At 41.2% G+C, this 19,888-nt stretch overlaps 1 protein-coding gene across 1 annotated transcript; it reads right to left on the minus strand.

Annotated features, from left to right (window-relative positions):
• Positions 1-3,037: 3,037 nt before the first annotated feature.
• On the minus strand, positions 3,038-7,412 carry ANKRD33 (ankyrin repeat domain 33). Its single transcript, XM_031940187.1, has 3 exons — positions 7,268-7,412; positions 4,847-4,987; positions 3,038-3,732 (listed from the first exon to the last, which is right to left on the minus strand). The coding sequence occupies exons 1-3, from the start codon at positions 7,386-7,388 to the stop codon at positions 3,038-3,040; spliced, it is 957 nt and encodes a 318-aa protein (XP_031796047.1). The 5' UTR covers positions 7,389-7,412.
• Between the last annotated feature and the right edge of the window lie 12,476 nt (positions 7,413-19,888).

Here is a 19,888-nt window from a genome sequence, read left to right on the forward strand (position 1 = left end):
TAAGAAGATTGCTTTAGGTGCTTTCACTTCCTTTCCTCTCACTCTTCTTAATTCTCCATAGCTTGGCCTCTGTTTTTATCATTTAATCCAAACCAAATCTAAGTTACCAGAGCTCTCTTCATCATCTTTTATTTTATAATTATATATAATATATATGTTATATATATTTTATAATTTTATGATATCTTTTCTCAGTTCTCATCCTTCTTTTTATTAACATTCAAATTATTCTTTTTATATTACAAATTTATTTTATTTTCAATTCACAGAACAAAACAGGCACATCCATAATACAGTACAATGTTTTTATTGTGCTTTTCCTTCCAAATACTCTCTCCTCTTAGCTTTGAATGAAACTGTTCTCTCCTGATTTTCATCTTACCCAACTTCTTCTCAGTGTCTTTTTCAAGATCTTCATCCAGATCATGCTCACAAAACATAGACATCCCCTTAGGCTCTGTCTTGGGCTCTCTTCTCTTTGTGATATTATCTCCCTGGGTGATTTCATCAGCTCCCAAGAGTGCAATTATCATCTCTAGGAGGATGATTCCCAGATCAAGCTATTCAGCTTGGATTTCTCTCCTGAGTTCCAATCCTATGTTGCCAACTGTCTTTTGGAGCTCTTGAAATGGATGTCCTATAAAGATCTCATGCTCAACATGCTCAAACATGTCTCATTATCTTTTCCTTTCAAACTCTCCTTGACTTGATTTCCTTTTTATTGTCAAGGAGAACATCATCCTCCCAGTCAGGCCGACAGCCTTGATGCTATCCTTGATTCTCAAGCTCTCACTTTCACCTTTCTCTATACAGACAACTTATTGCTAAAGTTCATTATTTCTATCTTACCATCTTTTCTCATAAATGCCCCCTTTTCTTCTCACACATAATCATCACCCTAGTTTAGTGTCCTATTACAGCTCCCTTACTAATTGCTCTCCTTCCACCTCTTTCTTTTCAATTTGTCCTCCATTCAATGGCCAAAATGCTTTCTTTCCTAGGGGCAGCTAAGTGGCTCAGAGAATAGAGAATTATCCCTGAAGTCAAATATGGCCTCAGATGCTTAACTTAGTTGTGTGACCCAGGACAAGTCATTTAATTCCAATTGCAATTCCAATTGCACACCCCCCACACACACCCCAAAAACCAAAACGATTTTCCTAAAGTGCAGGTCTCAATTTTTCACCCACTATTCAATAAACTAAATTCCAGGGACTTCTTACTATCCATAAGACCAAATAGAAACTCCACTGTATGACATTTAAAGCATTTACAACCTGGCCTTTTCTTACTTTTCCAATCTCTTTTTACAAAGCTAGCACAGTGCCTGGCACACAGTAGGACCTTAATAAATATTTCTTGATTGACTTTATTCCCCTTCACAGACTGATTTAGTCATGCTGGTCTGACCTGCTCACTATTCTTTGCACAGGATGCTATCTCTCATCTTAACACAAAGAACTTATTTCCTTAGCCAAGTGAAAATAACTTTAACCTTTCAAAGAAATAGAAAGGGGATTCTTGGAAAGAGCTTTTTAATGGATCTCCAGAGAAAACCAAACTTTCCAGAATGGAAAGTTCACAGTTGTAGTGATGGTAAAAGACATGGCTGTATTCTTTCTCACAGTTGGAATATTAAAATAATTGGCTTCATTTTATCATTTGTTATAGCATATGTAAGTAGGACATCCAGTAATCATGATGTTTGTTTAAGCCCAGGAGGTTGGGGCAATGGGTGTGGGTAGAGAGAGGTGAGCAAAAACTCATCTGGAGTTTTTGGAGGTTTCCTCACTTTATCAGATAAGTCTTTCTTAATAAACTGAGGTGTTGGTCTCAAGGCTAATTGATTAATTAATAAGATGTTATGATTTTATAATCAAGTGGAAATATCAGAACACGCTCCTCAGATTCTGGCATGAGGATATTGAGCTAGAAGCAGACAGAGGCAAGTATCCAATTTCTGGGCAAAGATTCTGCTTCTGATCAGAGGTGGACGAGGTGGCCATCTAGTGGTGTGATACCAAGAGCCATAAGGAGAAACTCCTGATCCTCCCACCCCAATGTAGGCGTGCAGAGAGTGATTAGTGTGCTGGCCCACCAGAGAGCAACTATTACCTATGACCCTTCCCCTAATGTAAAGGGAAAGGGCCAAAGTTAATACCTGAATATAATGGAATATCATTGTTCTATAAGAAACAATCAGCAGGATGATTTCAGAAAGCTCTGGAAAAACTTAAATGATCTGATGCTAAGTGAAATAAGTAGAATCAAGAAAACATTGTACACAGCTACAAGATTATGTGAGGATCAATTTTAATGGATGTGGCTCTTTTCAACAGCAAAGTGATTCAGGCCAATTCCAATAGACCTGTGATGGAGAGAGTTATCTGCAAACAGAGCAAGAACTAACTGAATGTGGAGCAGGACACAGTATTTCACCTTTTTTGTTGTCGTTTGCTTGCTTTTTTTTCCTTTCTCGTTTTTTTCCTTTTTGATCAGATTTTTGTTGTGCAGCATGATAATTGAATATAAATATGTATAGAAGAATTGCACGTTTAACCTATATTGGATTACTTGCTGAATAGGAGAGGGAGTGGGGAAAAGGGAGGAAGAAAAATTTAGAACATAAGGTTTTGCAAAGGAGAATGTTGGAAACTATCTTTCCATATATTTTGAAAATTACAACATTATTATTTTAAAAACCAGCATATCCATTAAAAAAAAAAGTTAATACTTGTCATGGTCCATATTCTATGCGCATGTGTATACACACACATACACACACTCAAAATCCTGACACTAGTATCAGATCCTTGGTAAAAAGGGAAAACCCAGTCAGAAGGAGGGCTTTAGGCTTTAAAGCTATTTACATTCCAGTCTGTGTGTAAGGGACCTTTTCCTAAGGGCAGAGTTGGAGACAAGAGAAAACATACAAAATGCGGAGAGAAGATGGACTGTGGCCTCTATTGCCATTCCATCAGAGTCCTACCTACTACTTAGGTCCTCCCTAGCCCGGCTTCCCCGCCGAGGGCCCCTTTTAGTCTCTCTCTTCTGCCAATTTCCTTTCCTCCCTGAGTTTCTGGTACTGCCAGGAGGGGGGCACCAGTCCTCGATCCCCTTTGGGGATTGAATTCTGCCTCTGCTGACGGAATTGAGATTGCGCCTTGGTGAAGCGAATTTTGGGGACCTGTGTATTAGAGGTACTACTTTCCCTGGCCAGCCGCCGACTTGGACCCAGGCTGAACACGCCCGATGGCCTCTGATACGGAACCAGGAGCTGCGGGCTGGAAAGAGGCAGGGAGACGCTCGGGGTTTGGGGTTGAAGAGGTACTGTGCCCTGAAGCTCCGGCACAGAAGGACGAAGCATGCCCAATTCGGGTGGGAGGTCCGGGCACAGAGTGTGGCAGGCGGTGATGATGAAGGGGCTGGCTAGACTGGTGGTCACCCTCACCAGGTGGTCCAGGACACCGCCCTCCTGGGGAGGCTGGGGGAAGGAAAAGCTGAAGGCACTCTGGAGTCTCTCCAGAAAGGAGGGAGTGGGATTGCTCTGGGCCTGCGCCACGAGCCCAGCCAGGGCCGGCCACTCAAGCCGGTAGTGTGAACTCAGCTGCTCCACGCGCGGATGCCGGGTCAGCTGACGGATCCTCACCACCGTCTCAAAGCTGTCCGTCAAGGCTGCCCATTCCAAAGCTGTCTTGCCCCGAGCTGGGTCCACAGCTGTCAGGTCAGCACCTGAGGGAAAGAAAGGGCTTCTGTGACAGCAGCAAGAATTGGAGTGAGACCAGAAGTCTGAAAAAAGCAGGAGGTTTCAGGATCGTGGGATGCACACAAGGAAACCAAAGGCCAGAGCACCTCTAGTTATGAGCATCCCCTACATCCTCTACTCCCACTCTAACTTTGGTCCAGGAGGAAGTGAGATTAGTTAGACCGCTGGGACCTGTAGAGAATGAATGTGTCCCTGGCCATCTCTTAGCAGGAGGGAACCTTTCTCGTGCCTCCCCTTCCTTCTACATCCTATGCTACAGCGAGGGAAGGGAGGAAATGGAGCCAACCCTGCTGAGAGGGTCTCAGGGATAAGCGGCTTTACAGGGCTTCCTCGGGCTCCCTGCCCTGATCCCTTGCACTGGCATCCTTCCTGCTCTCCACCTCTGCTCCAGAACAGTTTAGAACTCAGAAATGCAGCCTGGCTTAAGCTCCCTCACACCCTATTTTGGTTATAGAGCTGTTCTCATCTTTTTTCTCCTCCCATTGGCTCAGTAACAAGAGGTCCCAAATAATTAAATTAAGAATGGGGCTTGGAGACAAACTCTGAATAATATCGTTTGGCTGGATAATAATATCGTTTATCTGTCAATTCTAAACTGATTCCATGGCCCTACCCTCAAAACCAAGCCCAGACTTTCTCCCCGGAGAGAGAAAGGTGATCTGCAGGGGCCGATTTTTCTGGAGTGGCCACAGGGGGGAAGCATCTACCCGGGAAACAACCATGACAACAAGCTGGCCTTGGAGTTTCTTACCATCCGCATCCTAGCCCATGCTTCTTTGGGTCCGGGCTGTTGTTGCCCTGTCTGAGGCTCCTTGGCATTCTCCCCCTTTTAGAAGGGGCCCTGGATACTCCATTAAGCCTGATTTCTCTGTTAGGCACTCATACAAACTTAATCCTCTGTCAGTGTTGAGGACCTTCCACCAGGAAGGAGAGCCTCATCTCCAGCTCCCCAGGGCTAATATCTAGAACTACCCCTTGCTGGCCTGTTTCTCTGCCTCCATCCTGCCCCCGACCCTCTGGCCTGGCAGATGTGGGGAGGGACAGATGGATGGCCGAGCCTGTCACAGGGAGCCCACCTACCTGACATGAGTAGCGCAGTCACACACTCTGAGCAGCCCCGGACGGAAGCCTTCATCAGAGCGGTCAGGCCTCGGCTATCTCTCCGATCCAGATCCAGGCCGGGGTAGTAGTTCAGAAGGTAATTCACCAGGGTGATGTGTCCTGGAAGGACATAGTCAGACAACAGACAGGGCCTTCCCTAGCATCCAACCCTCCCATGCAACCTTCAGGGACCACATACTAACAACTAAGGGAAAAGAGAAAAGAGAAAAGAAATCTAAGGAATTTTCCTTAAAATGAAGGTGAAGAAGGAAACTTAGCAATTACTACTCCCACCCTCTCTTCTCAGCAAAAGAAAACTTTTCTTTAGGGATAGTCCTAAGGATAGGTGCTGGAAAGAGTAACTGGTTTAGAGGAAGGATTTGTAATCCAGGGTCTAGAATTTTGGTTTAAAAAATACTTTAATAACTTTATTTCAATATAATTAGGTTCCTTTGTAATCACATATTTTATGCATTTAAGAAGAAAGCTCTATAAGCTTCCCCAGATTGCCAAAGGGGCCCAGGACATGAAAATGACTAAGAATCTCTGTTTTAGAGTCAAAAAAAGACCTTTAAGGTTATATAGTTAACACCTTCTTTTGTTTTATAGATGAGAAAAACTGAGGCCTTGAGGGAAAAAATGACTCATCTATATATGATTTCATATAGTCATTAAGCATGGCTAGGGGTCAGAAGACTTAAGATTCTTTGCTCTTTCTATTCTATGATAAAGCCCTCTTGGATTCCACTCAGTCTAGACTTTGGACTATTAACCCTTCTGAGACTCAGTTTGCTCTGATAATCCTTCTCTAACACTAAGACCTGGACATGTGATTTGAACTTTTCTCAGAGCCTCAGTTTCCCTAAAAACAATCCAAGGAAACCTAATTTCTCTGACACTGACATTTGCCCCTCTCAGAGCTATAGTTCCCACTTTGTGAATAATCTATATCTGCTTTAAAACCCTAGATTAAGTGAGTCATACAGAATGCTCTGAATATGAATGGGAGAAAGAGGATAGAGTTTAACTCCCGTGGGCCTTGAGCCTAGGTTATAAAGGGACTGGGTGTATGAAGATGATCCCAGGCTGGGAATGTTCTATATTTTGTGTGTGAAGTTATTCCAAGGTTTCAGCTAAGAGTATTTTAGACTCTCTAAACACTCAGGGTAATGACCAACAGTAGAGGTGAATCTGAAGAACTGGGGGAAAATGTGAGAGTGTTATATTGTCAATATAACTAGTGCTGCAACTAGGAAGCCAACTCCCAGTGGAAAAGTGTTTTCCATAATGCAATTCTGTAACTCATCTGGAATATGAAGTCTTAGAGAGAAACCTGAAAACTGAAAAGTGAAGTGACTTGCTTAAGGTGATATAAGAATATACCCTAGGCCTTGGTGAGTTCAAGGCAGCCCTCTCTCCAGCTGCTAGGCTGGCTCTAAGACAAACAACAAAAAACTAATAGCCACAACTCCAACTTATATGGTAGAAATGTCCTTATGTCCATCCTATGTGAGAAATATATATAGGTATGGGTGTGAATATATCCAAACTATATATATATATATACATATACAAGTTTATATGTGGTATATCTCAGTAAATTGAGGAATTCTTTCCTTTCTTTCTTTTTTTGTTCCTGCTCCCCCACCACTTGTAAGTCAATAATTAATACACGTTTATCAAGAGTCTGTTATTTGTTAAGTCCTGAGGATATTTTTTTTAAAAAACCAACCAAACAAAAAAAGGCAATTGTTGTTCCCTAGAAGCTCACAATTTAATGTAGGAGATAAGATGCAATAACTACAAACGATATATATATATATATGGGATAAATAGAAAATAACTAACAGAAGGCAGGCGTAGGGATTAAGAGAATCAGGAAAAAATTCCTGCAAAAAGTAGACCTAGGTGGTTCAGCAAATAGAGTGCTTGGCCCAGAGTGAAGCAGATCCAGATTCAAAGCCAGCCTTAGATACTGAACCAACTGTGTGACCTTGGGCATGTCATTTAACCTCTTTCCTCAACTGTAAAGTTAGGGTAATGATAGTATCAACTAAGCAAGGTTGCTGTGAGAAGCAAATAGTGTAAAGTGCCCAGTACATAGGAAGCATGATGGAAATATTAGTCGTTGTCATCATCATCATCATCATCAAACACAGGGTGTCCCCAAAGTATTAATGCGGTTTTAAGTTTTAACAACTCAAACTGACTTTTGGAACACTTTCTACAGTAGAATTAAACTGAATGAGGCAGGAAGCCCATTTTACAGTTGAGGAAACTGAGAAGAGAGGGCTTCTTTATCGGACTCCAGTACGACCCCTTTTCAGCCCCACCAGGGCCCTGCTCCCTCCCTCCTGCTTCCCCTCTGCCATCTGTCCCTCCTCCCCCTCCCTCTCCCACCTGCCTGGGCGGCCAGCATGAGGGCTGTGTTTCCTTCTTTGTCCTGCTGATTGACATCCAGGAAGGGGCAGTGGCTGAGCAGGACCACGATCCTGTCGAAGCCCTTGTAGCAGGCGACCATGAGGCCTGTCTGAGAAAGGACCCGACTCAGCAGAGCCTCCTCCTCTTCCCGCCTCTCCTCTCCCAGAATTCTCACCCCGGGCGCCTTCTCCTCCTTCTGCACCTCACACATGCACGTCCTCCCTGGGTGCCCCCTTCCCACTTCCACAGCTGCCCCAACTCTGCCCAACTCTGCCTTTGTCCCGGCATCTGTCCTGGTGCAGTCGAGGGGTCCCCACAGCCTCATCTGCTTCCCTCCCCCCACCCCCTATCCCCTGCCTCCCCCTCCCCCCTGCCCCGTGGCCTGGATGCGATTCCTGAGGCCAAGAAACCGTTCTCTTTCACTCAGCATCCTTCATTCTTCTGGGCCCCCTTCAGGGCACTCCCTTCTGTGAGAGTGGAGGCACTGTGGCCTGTGGAGGCAGGGGGGTGATCTATGGGCCCAGGGCCCCTTCAGGGTGCTCCCTTCTCTGCCTGTGGAGGCAGGGAAGGGGGAGGGGGGTGGTGGTCTATGGGCCTGGGTCCTCTTGGGGGCTCTCCCTTCTCTGCTTGTGGAGGAAGGGGGATGTGATTGCCCCTGCTGGAGGCAGGCTGGAGCACTTCTGCCCAACCCCTCTGGTCTCCTCACCCTCCCGTTCCTGTCCACTTGGGTGGCCTCTTCAGGGCTGACCCCCCGGTCCAGGGCGGCTTGGAGTTTAGTTGGGTCATTGTAGACACAGGCCCAGTAGAGAGGCCCCAGCTCCCTGCTAGGGGCAGACCTTTCAGGGTTTTCCGTTGGAGGGGAGTCCTCATGGTGTTGCAGAGAGTCTTCTGAAAGCTCCCTGTTTTCCTCCTCCATCTCTGTGTCTTAGTTGTGGGGTCCACCGCCCGTCATTGCCCCATCCTCACCCAAGGAGCCATCTGAAATACAAACAGATGCTGAGTGAGAGTGTGTGTGTGTGTGCTTGGAGAGGGAAGAGTGGTTCTGGCTGCAGAAGGCATCCCTCCCACTCCCCTCTCCCAGTTGGATGCCAGGTGTGAGTGGGCACAGGCAAGAGGTGTTATTTCACCCTCCACCCCCATCACCAATCACACACACACAGGGTGGAGGCTGAGAAACATTACGACAGAACCCCTTCTAGGTCCCGCGAAGGAAAGCTGGTTGAGGAGCCTGAGGAGCTCCCAGGGACCCCACTCCCTCAGTAAACTCACCTCGCAAACTGACACCTCGGACTTCTAATAACCAGCAACAAGAGCAGTCATAGCAGATGGACGAGGCTTAGGGGAAATTACCCTGAGAATCCCAACCAGCCTGAGCTGGATCAAGCCTGGGTTAGCCAGGGATTGAGGGACTGAGGATGACAGAGGGTGGGTAAAGCTAGGGAGGGACAAGGTGAAGAAGACGGGCAGACGGGGCTGCTCTTGTCACTGGAAAGAAGATAAAGGTTCCCCTGACCTCAGATATCCTTTCCCCATGGAGCAGATCTCCCCCAAACTGGACTTGGGAGGGAAGAGTTTCATGACATTTACCTCTAACATGATCCAAGGACATTCCCACCCACCCCAAAGAAAGAAAAGACCTCTAATAGCCCTAGGGTTCCTATGTAATTTTTGCCAATGTCTGAATTTCTACTGCCCGGTGAATTTGATCGTGCAAACTGAGGGCTCCTCCCCCTCTCCCCAAACTGTCCATCTATGGGAGCATGTTGGGGTGCTGGGGAATGATAGCAGCCCGGGGAACAAGGGTAAAAGTAAGGGGGGGGAGGAAGGAGAAAAGAAGCCTCAGGAAACAAAGGAGGGAGTAAAGGATCATGGGCAGAGAGAAAGGGGAAAAGGAAGCTCAGAGAGAAGGAATAGCTGGCAGGGTTATGGACAGAGGGGAAGAAGAGAATGAAATTTAGGGAGAGAGTGAAGAAGGGTGGTGGGAAGAGGGAAAGGAGAGAGGGGAGCTTAGGGAATAGGGGAGGCAGGTGGTAGGAAGGTGACTGTATAGCACCTTTCAGAGAGCAGACTGAATCATTAGGTGACTGCTGTCATCCCGGAACCAACAAAATCCCCTCCACCAGCAAAGCAAAGGACCGGGACCACCTACTTCCTCTCCTCACCCCCTTCAAAGCTGCTTTGTAGGTTTTTTCATTCCTGCTTTACCTATATCAAAATAGGGAAGGGGTGCGAGCCTTTAAAAACCTTTAAAGACTGGTTAAGAAACAACAAGATTTTGTATTTCAGTCTCTTATTTATAATAATAACTGGAATTGATGTATTGCTCAATAGTGGGGAGATTGTTTGACAGGCTTAAAAATCTCTGAGATAAATACTGGAGATATTATTCCTTTCTACTGTCCAGAGGAAGAAACTAAATTGAAAAAAATTTAATGTTTTGCTTGTGATCATATAAAATATCTACAGCAATATGCTGGTAAAGATTTAACAACTGGGGGCAGCTAAGCTGGCGCCTTGAAGTCAGGAGGACCCGAGTTCAAATCTGACCTCAGATATTTAACATTGTCTATCTGTGTGATCCTGGGCAAGTCACTTAACCCCAATTGCCTCAGCAAAATAAATAAATAAAAATAAAAAATAAAGATTTAACAACTTGCTCTCCCCCAAAAAGCATGCTCATGACATACTTTTAAGTTTAATCTACATTATTTAACATTTTTTCATCACTTTGATATTCAGATTATCAATAAAACAATAAACCAAGTCCTAATTTATAGCATTTGCTGATTTCTGAGATGTAATTGATTATCCTGAAAATTTAACAATCAGTTCTGGAGAGGTTTGAGCTAGCTCCAACATAGCCTTGCTAGTAAGTGCCACAAACAGGTTTTTAAACCCAAGTTTCTCCTGACTTCAGATCCAGCATCCCTTCTATCTCTCTTCTACCATATTGGTGTTTAATTTAATTTCTTAAAGAGGAATGAAGCGTATTTGGGCCAAGAAGTCTCCCCTGGGATTAAAGGATAAACTCTTGAGCTCTTAACCCTGATATGGAGGAGCTAGAGATGTTAGGGGACATCTTCACACTCACACAATCACTCCATTTCAGACTGGTGGTCTGGGTGTCTCTGCTGAGACATAGGGTCCCAGTTCTAATTCTCACTCCTTGAGAAACTTCCAATTTTGGGAAAGTTATGTCACTTCTCCAGACCATGTTCCTAAAGTAAAAATAGGGGGATTTTCAATGATGGTCCCTAGGCACCAGGTAATGAAATACATTTCCTTTGAAAATGGGATAAATGGTCAAAGATCCTCTTGTTTTGTTTTTCTTTTTTCTTTTTGGTTTTCTTTGTAACAAAAACAGCTTCAAATTGGAGACAGGATATAGAGGAAAAGATCTTCCCACTGCACCCCCAGAAATGACTGTGATGTGAAGACAGGAGGCATCAATAAAACAGTTTTTTAAATAAAAAAAAATAGCTTCTGAAATCCTTGCCACTTCTAAATATCCTGTGAGATTTTATAAAACTCGGTGTCCTGCTTCTTGAAGAATAGGAGCCACTACCACCAGAGGGCAGCAGGTGGCGACCCTAGGCAGGATTAGATAGTGAATTTCTACTAGAGACAAAGAATCAGGCTAAAGTGACTAAGGCTGGCTGTGGGGAGGCAGGAGTATTAAAATAGAACGTAGAGCTTGACAAATTTGGTAACACAGGCAGAGGTAGCTTCAAGGTCTGTCTGGTACATAATAGGCATTTAATAGATATTTAATTAATTGAATTGTAAAGAAGGAAGAGGAAGAGGAGGAAGGAGGAAGGGGAGGAGGAGGAGGAGGAAAAATAGGAGAAGGAGAAGAAAGGAGGAAGGGGAGGAGAGGAGGAAGGAGGAAGGGGAGGAGGAGGAGGAGGAAAAGGAGAAGGAAGAGGAGGAGGAGGAAGGGGAGGAGAAAGAGATGAGATGAGATGAGATAGAAGAAAAAAAAAAAAAGGGGAAGAAGAGGACCATAATGGGGAAGTGAAAGATGTCCCAGCTTCTAAGGTTGAATACCTTCATTCATAGGATATCTAGGTATCCTAGTTATTGACAGTCACAGGAGGCCAAGAGTGACAACCTGGAATAGTAGAAAGAATCATATATTTGTCATTTGAGGACCTGGGTTTGAATCTTAGTCCTGCCACTTACTAATTAAGCCTGTTTCTTCAATTATGATATGAAAAACCTTTTATTAAATGGGTTTTTGTTAATTAACTTAATTAATGAACTCCCTATTTACTTATCAAATAAATAAATTACACTTAAGTGTGATCAACTATGTACGGAGCCCTGGGTTATAAAAACAAAAGCAAAGATAGTCTCTATCCTCAAGGAATTTATATTCTGATAGGAGAGCATAATACATGGGGAGGAATAACTAGGGTGGAAGATTTTAGTTTGGAAAGTTAATAGGTTGGTGACATGAAATAATGGATCTTTGAGCATTTTTGAAATGAACTGCTGGCCAGGCAGCTAGTGGGAATATGGCAATTTATCTAAGTAGATTGTAAGCTTTTTCGTGGCAGGAAATGGTTTTCATTTCCTCTTGGTGTCCTTAGCACCTATGGATAATAAATGCTTGTTGGATTAGTTGGTATAGGTGACTTTTAAGGTTACCTCCAGCTGACCTCTAATTTTGTTAGACTTACTCACATCACCAATGGTTTTTTTTTTTTTTTTGTCTCTTTTTTACTCTAGATTTTTGAGGGAAGACCTGTTTTGATCCAATTGGTTTTATCTCAGTAAAGTGAATAGAGCACTGGGGCCAAAGACTCAGCTTCATGAGTTCAAATCCTGTCCATTGAAATAATCCAGTTATTAGCTTATTTATCCTGGGCAATACACTTAACCCTGTTTTCCTCACTTCCTCATCTATAAAATAAGCTAGAAAAGGAAATGGGGAGCCACTCTAATATCTCTGTCAAGAAAAACCCAAATGGGATCATAGGACATCGAACATGACTGAACAACAAAAATAAATTTCCTTTTCTAGAAGGGAAGTAGGTGGCTCAGAAGATAGAGCACTGGGCCCTAGAGTCAGAAAAATCTGAGTTCAAATCCAGCCTCAGATACTTCCTAGCTTCATGACCCTGGGTAAATCTGTCTCACTTTTCTCAAATGCATGTTAATGATAATAACATTTACTTTCTAGGTTGTTGTGAGGATCAAATGAGATGATATTTGTAAAGCATTTAGCACAAGACGACATATAAACAATAAATGCTTGTTTATTTCTTGTTCCTTTCTCCCTAAAAAATTACCTAAGACTGACTGAATAAATGATTCCCACTTGATAATCTTGAGGGTGAAGCACATTGGTGGGAGCTTGAGCAGACTGCGTTAGAGAATCACCTCTGGCCCCTCAGGTATACTCCTAGAATTTTGAGGAGGAAATATAGCCAAGCTCTGGGTAGAGAGAGTTGGTATAAGAATGCCCCAAAGTATATATGGGCTAAAAATGGGAATGGGTGAAATAGCACAAGGGTAAAAGATGAAAGAACTGAGTAGAGTTCAGAAGGGAGATTTAGAAGGGAAGGTGAGGGACATCTCCTTCGACTCCTCACTTTCCTGGTTCAAACACTAAAGCCTAGGAAAAGGCAAGGGTCTAGCCACATTTTACTCAATGCATTCTTGTTGATCAATTAATGGGATGAGAACCATGTAGCCCAGAAGAGGATGCCATTCCTACTTCCAATGGCTCCTCACTTCCATTTCCCTACCAGGCCCCTAAAAAGTAGGGTGAAGTTGGTCGGGGGGAAGGATATGATATGCTGAACATTACTTAGGTTGACATAATAGGAATGATTAACATGAATATTATATTTATATATGTCAAAAAATGGACAAAAAGATACTCAAAGAGGCCATATAGCTAGTAGGTGACAGAGTATAGATTAAATATGGATCCCTTTTGAATCCAGGTTTCATCAACTTTCCAGTATACTACAGTGTTTCTTCTTATCTACAATGAAGGGATCATCTGAATGTTCCATGTTTTTCTGAGTTTCTGTATTTATTAGAAATTTATGCTAGCCACCAGTGGTGGAATGGCTGAATTTAAGGTATATGAAAATTATGGAATATTATTATTCTATAAGAAACGATTGGCAGGATGATTTCAGAAAGGCCTGGACATGTACTGATGCTAAGTGATATGAGCAGAACTAAGAGAACATTGTACACAGCAACAAGAAAATTATGTGATGATCAACTGTGATGGACTTAACTCCTTTCAACAGTGAGGTGATTCAGATCAATTTTAATAGATTTGTGATGGAGAGAGTCATCTGCATCCAGAAAGAAGACTATGGAGATTGAATATGGTGAAAAAAAAATCACCTTTTTTGTTGTTGTTTGCTAGCTTTTTTCTGTCATTTTTCCCCTTTTTGATCTGATTTTTTCTTGTGCAGTATTATAAATGTGGAAATATGTATAGAGGAATTGCATATTTTTAACATATGTTTAACATATATTGAATTACTTGCTATCTAGGCAGAGGATGGGAGAGAGGAGGAAGAAAAATTTAGAACACAAAGTTTTGCAAGAATGAACGTTGAAAACTATCTTTGCATATATTTTGAAAATAAAAAGCTATTTTTTAAAAAAGAAATACACTAAATAAATGACAAATCTTGTTTAAATTTTCTTACCATGATCCCATTTTTTCTTTGCATACAAACACATACACACATAATATACATAGTCCACAGTATTCTCTCTATAACCAAGAAAAGCAGTGATGTAAAACAAACTAAAACATTAACCATGATTGACAAGGCATGTAGTCTTCCTTATCTGTAAGCAACCCCTTGATTCCTGGAAGAAGTAAAGTATGCTTCTTCACTGGACCTCTGGAATCAAGAATACTTGTATTAATCTGATTTCTGATGTCACTTAAGTATATTCATTCACATTATTGTGGTCATTGTTTATATTTCTTTCCTGGCTTTACATTCTATATCAGCTCATATAAGTCTACTTCCATTTGTTTGAATTCCTCAAATTTGTCATTTCTTGCAAATTAAGACAACTCTGAGATACACTACACACCTGTCAGACTGGCTAGAATGACAGGGAAAGATAATGCTGAATGTTGGAGGGGATGTGGGAAAACTGGGACACTGATACATTGTTGGTGGAATTGTGACTACATCCAGCCATTCTGGAGAGCAATTTGGTCTGCTTTTCTCTCGTGTTACCCTTTCACTACCTTTCCCCCCTTTTTCTCTTTCTTATCTCTTTCCAGTTTGACTTATTCTCATGTATTGCTTCAGGGATGAAAATATTTATATTCCCCACTTATCAAACATAAGAAGAGGAGGGAGAGGGTGAAGAAAATATCAGCAACAACATTTTTGTTCCCACAGTCAAAAATTTTGCAGTCCTTAAAAATAATCTCAGCCTCTACTTTCTCTCCATTCTATTCCATCCTTTAAACAGCTACCAGTGCCATCTTCCTAATGAAGAAATCAGAGCACATCTGTTGGAAATTTTTTCAGTGACTCCTAATGCCTATAACATTACATCTAAATTCCTCAGCCTGATAATTAAATCCTTCTAAAATCTGGTACCAACCCACCTTCCCAACTTTATTTCATTTCATGAAATTTACATTTCAGCCAAACTGGACTTTTAGACATTCCTCAGTCTCATTCTGTTGTTTCCCACCTCCATGCAGCCAGAAATATTCTCACTCATCATCTCCATTGCAGTCCTCTTCCTGAAAAGTTCAGCTTAATGGTCAGTCCCCTTCTCCATGAAATATTGGAGTTATACGGTTTGGTCATGTATACTTATTGTGTATCTACTTTATATTTTAATATATTTAACATCTACTGGTCATCCTGCCATCTGGGGGAGGGGGTGAGGGGTAAGAGGTGAAAAATTGCAACAAGAGGTTTGGCAATTGTTAATGCTGTAAAGTTACCCATACATATAACCTGTAAATAAAAGGCTATTAAATAAAAAAAATAAGAAATATTGGAGTTATAAATTCCATGAATAATCAAATTAAAATTGATTTCTTTTTCATTGATTTTTTCTAAATTCCTTTATCTGTAGCTTTCTTCTGTCCTAACCATATTCTACCATGTTGCACATTTACTTGTGAATAACTTATCCTGACTACTAGAGTCTAAACTACTTTAGGGTAAACTATGTTATTTTTCATTTTATGCCTCCAAATAAAATACCTTGTATGTTACAAATAATTCATAAATATTAGCTGAAAAAATTTCATTTTTATAGTTGGGGAATCTCAGAAAAGTCAGATTACTTCCACTCAGTGTTATTATTCTATTTTACCTATGTGTTCATCTTTGAGATTCAGAATTTAGTGTTGAGAGACCTAGGTTCAAATCATTCTTTCTACTCCTTACTATGTGACCACAGTAATATCATAACTTACAGTTTTGTCATTTAGGGCAAGCACAAGAGACATACTGTTTTAAGTCAATTCAAAAACAAATTTATTTGGGTTAGGGAAAAGACCCTGGGACATTGTTATAGGTAAGAAAGATAGAAACATGGGAATCTCTTACAGTCACTGTTAGAGAAACTTACTCCAGGAGGGTGAAAGGTGTGGGGATGAATTTGCCTCTGGTGCTGACCCTGTGATGTGAGGGGGGAAAATTGTGCTATTTGGTAATTCCTCTTTTAATTTACTAACTAGTTGCCCATTTCTTTTTATGATGGAGTACTCTGCGTCAAAGCTCCCTAATTATAGCTCTCGATTCCAAGGACCAATGGCTTAAGCCCTATGAGCTTCAGTTCCCTCCTTTATATAGGAAATGCGATGACCTTTATAGCATTTACTTCATAGGATTATTGTAGGAATCATTCAATGCACTTAAGTAGTAAAAGATTTTGCAAATTTTAAACATTAATTGTCATTAGCTCTAATTCTATCACTATCTTGAGCTGCCTTCTGTTTAATCTCCCATGTCTAAAATTCCTTCTAACTCTGACTAGTACCTTATGATTCTATAACTTTTACTCAGAACAATATATTCTTATTTTACTCAGAGCAATTTCATTCTTACTATTCCCCCTACACTCTTCCCTTCAATTACATTCTTATAGACCACAGTCTCTACTCTATCTTTGATTTCCTACCCTACTCCCATTCTCAATTCCTCCCCAATACAAGACACACACACACACACACACACACACACACACACACACACACACACACTGCTGCTGTATTTTAAGTTGTCAATCACTCCTGAAGGTGGGGGGTGGTTAGGGGAGGAGGGAAGCGGGAGGTCATTTTCCAGAGCCTAGGGCAGAGCTTCCCTAGTGACTCACTCCCTCTTGGGGCATGGCTTTTCTTTCAAACCCAATGTGCTGTCACTCCAGAAGAATAAAAAAGTACTGCCCCTGTTTCTTGGACTGTATCAACTAGAATCTAGTAGGAATATTTTCTCCAGAGGTTTTTTTTAAGCCCCTTCTCACTTTCTGGGGAATTAAAAATTTTTTTAAATAAATTAATAAAGCTCTGAAATATGAACAAAAAACTTAATGATTTAGATCTCTTTGGTTTCTTGTTCCTTATTATTATCATCAACAACAAAACAATAATTTCCATGTATATAGTACCTTAAAGTTTGCAAAGTGCTATACTAAGCCACAGAAGTTGAGTATCTTGGTGGAAGTCATACAGGTTATAACTTTCTGAGGTCTGACTTCAGTTCCAGCACCCTCTCTAGCTACATAGTCCTGGAATCTATCTTTGGAAAATCAGAACAATATTTATCTATCTCAAACCTTTTGGCTCATCTTCCATTATCCCCAGCTCCTCTCAGCTCCCAGGCAGAGGTTTCTTGATTATATCTTCAAACTCTTTCAGTAATCTGAGGTTCTCATAAAGAGACAAGCACATTAATTGAGACCTAAACTAAAGCTTGCCTGAGCTACTATAGTAACCAGATTCAGATCAATGGAACTTAGGAGTTTTAGGAAAATCTTGTCTTCCATGGAAGGGCAGGTAGAGGGAGGCATTAAAAAAAGAGAGAGAGAGAAAGAGAGAGAGAGAGAGATCAAACTTTCTTCTTAGTGATACCTAATGGTTACATATGTATCATCCAACTATTCTAGTTTCAAACTTTTCGAGGAGCCCGAAGAGCTGAATTTAATTAAGTTCAAAGTAGCTTTAATTAAAGCTACTATGTGCTCTTTTACTACCTCTTCACTTTACTTGGGCTTAAGTACACGATTAACTATAATTAGTAAGGTATTTGGGCATATTTGGACTGAAATATTTCAACTGATTTTCTTGTGAGTGGGGAAAGAGATTCTAAACCTACCTAGGAATCCTGGGATTTGAGGTCTGGAGGGATGGATTGTTATCATCTGTCCAGGAAGAAACTGAGGTTATTGCAAGTTCTGAGCCAGGAGGCAGACAACAGTGGGTCCCAGGAATTTTGAATCAGTAAATCAGCCTGTGGAAAAGGATGAGGAGATAGAATAGAAGGTGCAGAGAAATGACAGAGATGAGAATGGAAACAGCAGTAGCCTTGATACAGGAGCATCTTGAGATGTAACTCTAGGATTGGTTGTTGTCCTTCATTTTTGAAGAGGACCAAAATGATATCACTGTGTTAGAGTTGAGTTACCGTGTGTCCAGCTGTGGCTGATCAGACCAGTACAGCTCAGAATGCTCTGCTACAGGTCAAACACAAATAATCTCTGAACATTTGGGGTGGCTTCTCTAACTTTGCCTATCTCACATATCTTCTGAGATAATTCAATTTTGTTTTTCTCTGATGAGGATGCGCCATGCTGGGCAGTCCTGTGCCATTTCTCCCATTTCTAAAGTTCTTAAAGAGAGACTTTGAGAGTGTCCTTGCATTGCTTTTTTAACTATCTTGTAATTATCTCCAGGACTAGGGACTAACATAGCAGGCTAACTTCAGCAGCCTCTACTCTATGGAGCAAAAACTCAGATCGAAGCTTCTAGTTGCAAGCATCCTTTAGAAAGGAAGGCTCCATGAGGTTTTAGTTTTCCCAAATGTCTGTCTGTCTGTCTGTCTGTCTCTCTCTCTCTCTCTCTCTCTCTCTCTCTCTCTCTCTCTCACACACACACACACACACACACACACACACAAACAATTTCTATAAGCTATTGATATTTTCTCATTTTGTTTCATGTAAAAGTCCAGAATCATTCACTCATGTTTTAAGCTGCACATCTATATTTATGCTATAATGGGAAAGTACAAATAGAATATCAGCAGCTTGCTGGAAATACACAGAATTTAATAAATTCAGAGATATAAATCTCTATCTAAAATAATAGGGGTTTTCTCCCTAAGTGGATCTTCAGAGCTATTTGTACAAGAAGATTTTATAGTGATAATTTTCATTTATAACATTTATTTACAAACTCCTAAATTCTCATAAAGAGACAAGCACATTAATTGAGACCTAAACTAAAGCTTGCCTGAGCTACTATAGTAACCAGATTCAGATCAATGGAACTTAGGAGTTTTAGGAAAATCTTGTCTTCCATGGAAGGGCAGGTAGAGGGAGGCATTAAAAAAAGAGAGAGAGAGAAAGAGAGAGAGAGAGAGATCAAACTTTCTTCTTAGTGATACCTAATGGTTACATATGTATCATCCAACTATTCTAGTTTCAATAATAATGATCTTCACAACAGTCCTGTGAAGGAGCTGTTACTGTTACCTCCATTTTAAAGTAAGGAAACTGACTCCAAGAGAGATTAGGTTATTTGTTGGAGTCACAAGATTCTGGCAATGAGTGTGTGAGACAGGAATTGAATTCAGGTCTTCATTTCTCTAAGTCAAGTGCTATACAACTTAGTGGCTTCCTTTTAAGGCCATTCTCAGGGTGGTACAATAAAAAGACACCTAGACTGAGCATTAAGAGCTGGATTCTAAGCCCAGCTACCTGTGTGACAATCTGTCCATGTCGAGTCCAGTTAGACTAGACCAGTTTTCAAAATTTAGCCAAGGGACAGCTAGGTGGCACACTGCATGCACTTGAATTCAAATGTGACCTAGCTTGTCAGTGTGGGCAAGTTACTTAACTCTGATTACTGCCCAAATAAATAACTGTTGCCTAGGAATCCCAGCATCTGTGTGAGTCCCTTTCAAAAGTATTTTTATAATAATACTGAAACATTTTAATTTCTGATATAGCAAATATTATTGATATAATTTATAAACTAGGCATTTATAATATATAACTTAATTTATAAATTTATAAAATGTATATAATATATAATTTATAAAATTATAAATATAAATGGAGTATATTGGCTGTGTATTATAGCTACTGATTTGTAACTTTTACTGATTTCCAAGGAATAATCCTTCGGAAAGTTTAACTTCTGATTCTTGCAAACCAGTATGAGCTGGCTCCAGTACACATCTTGGATATAACCCATATTTTTTTAAAGCTCTTTGTGGGGGCTTCAACAACTTTCTAAGCGTGTGAAGGGAACCCAAGACCAAAAAGTTTGAGAATCACAGGACTAGATGATCTCTAAGGTACAGTGATACATGGTACAGTGGGAAGAATAATTGACTCTGGAAAGGAGATTCT

This window comes from Sarcophilus harrisii, chromosome 5, assembly GCF_902635505.1.
Source record: "Sarcophilus harrisii chromosome 5, mSarHar1.11, whole genome shotgun sequence".
NCBI lineage: Eukaryota > Metazoa > Chordata > Mammalia > Dasyuromorphia > Dasyuridae > Sarcophilus > Sarcophilus harrisii.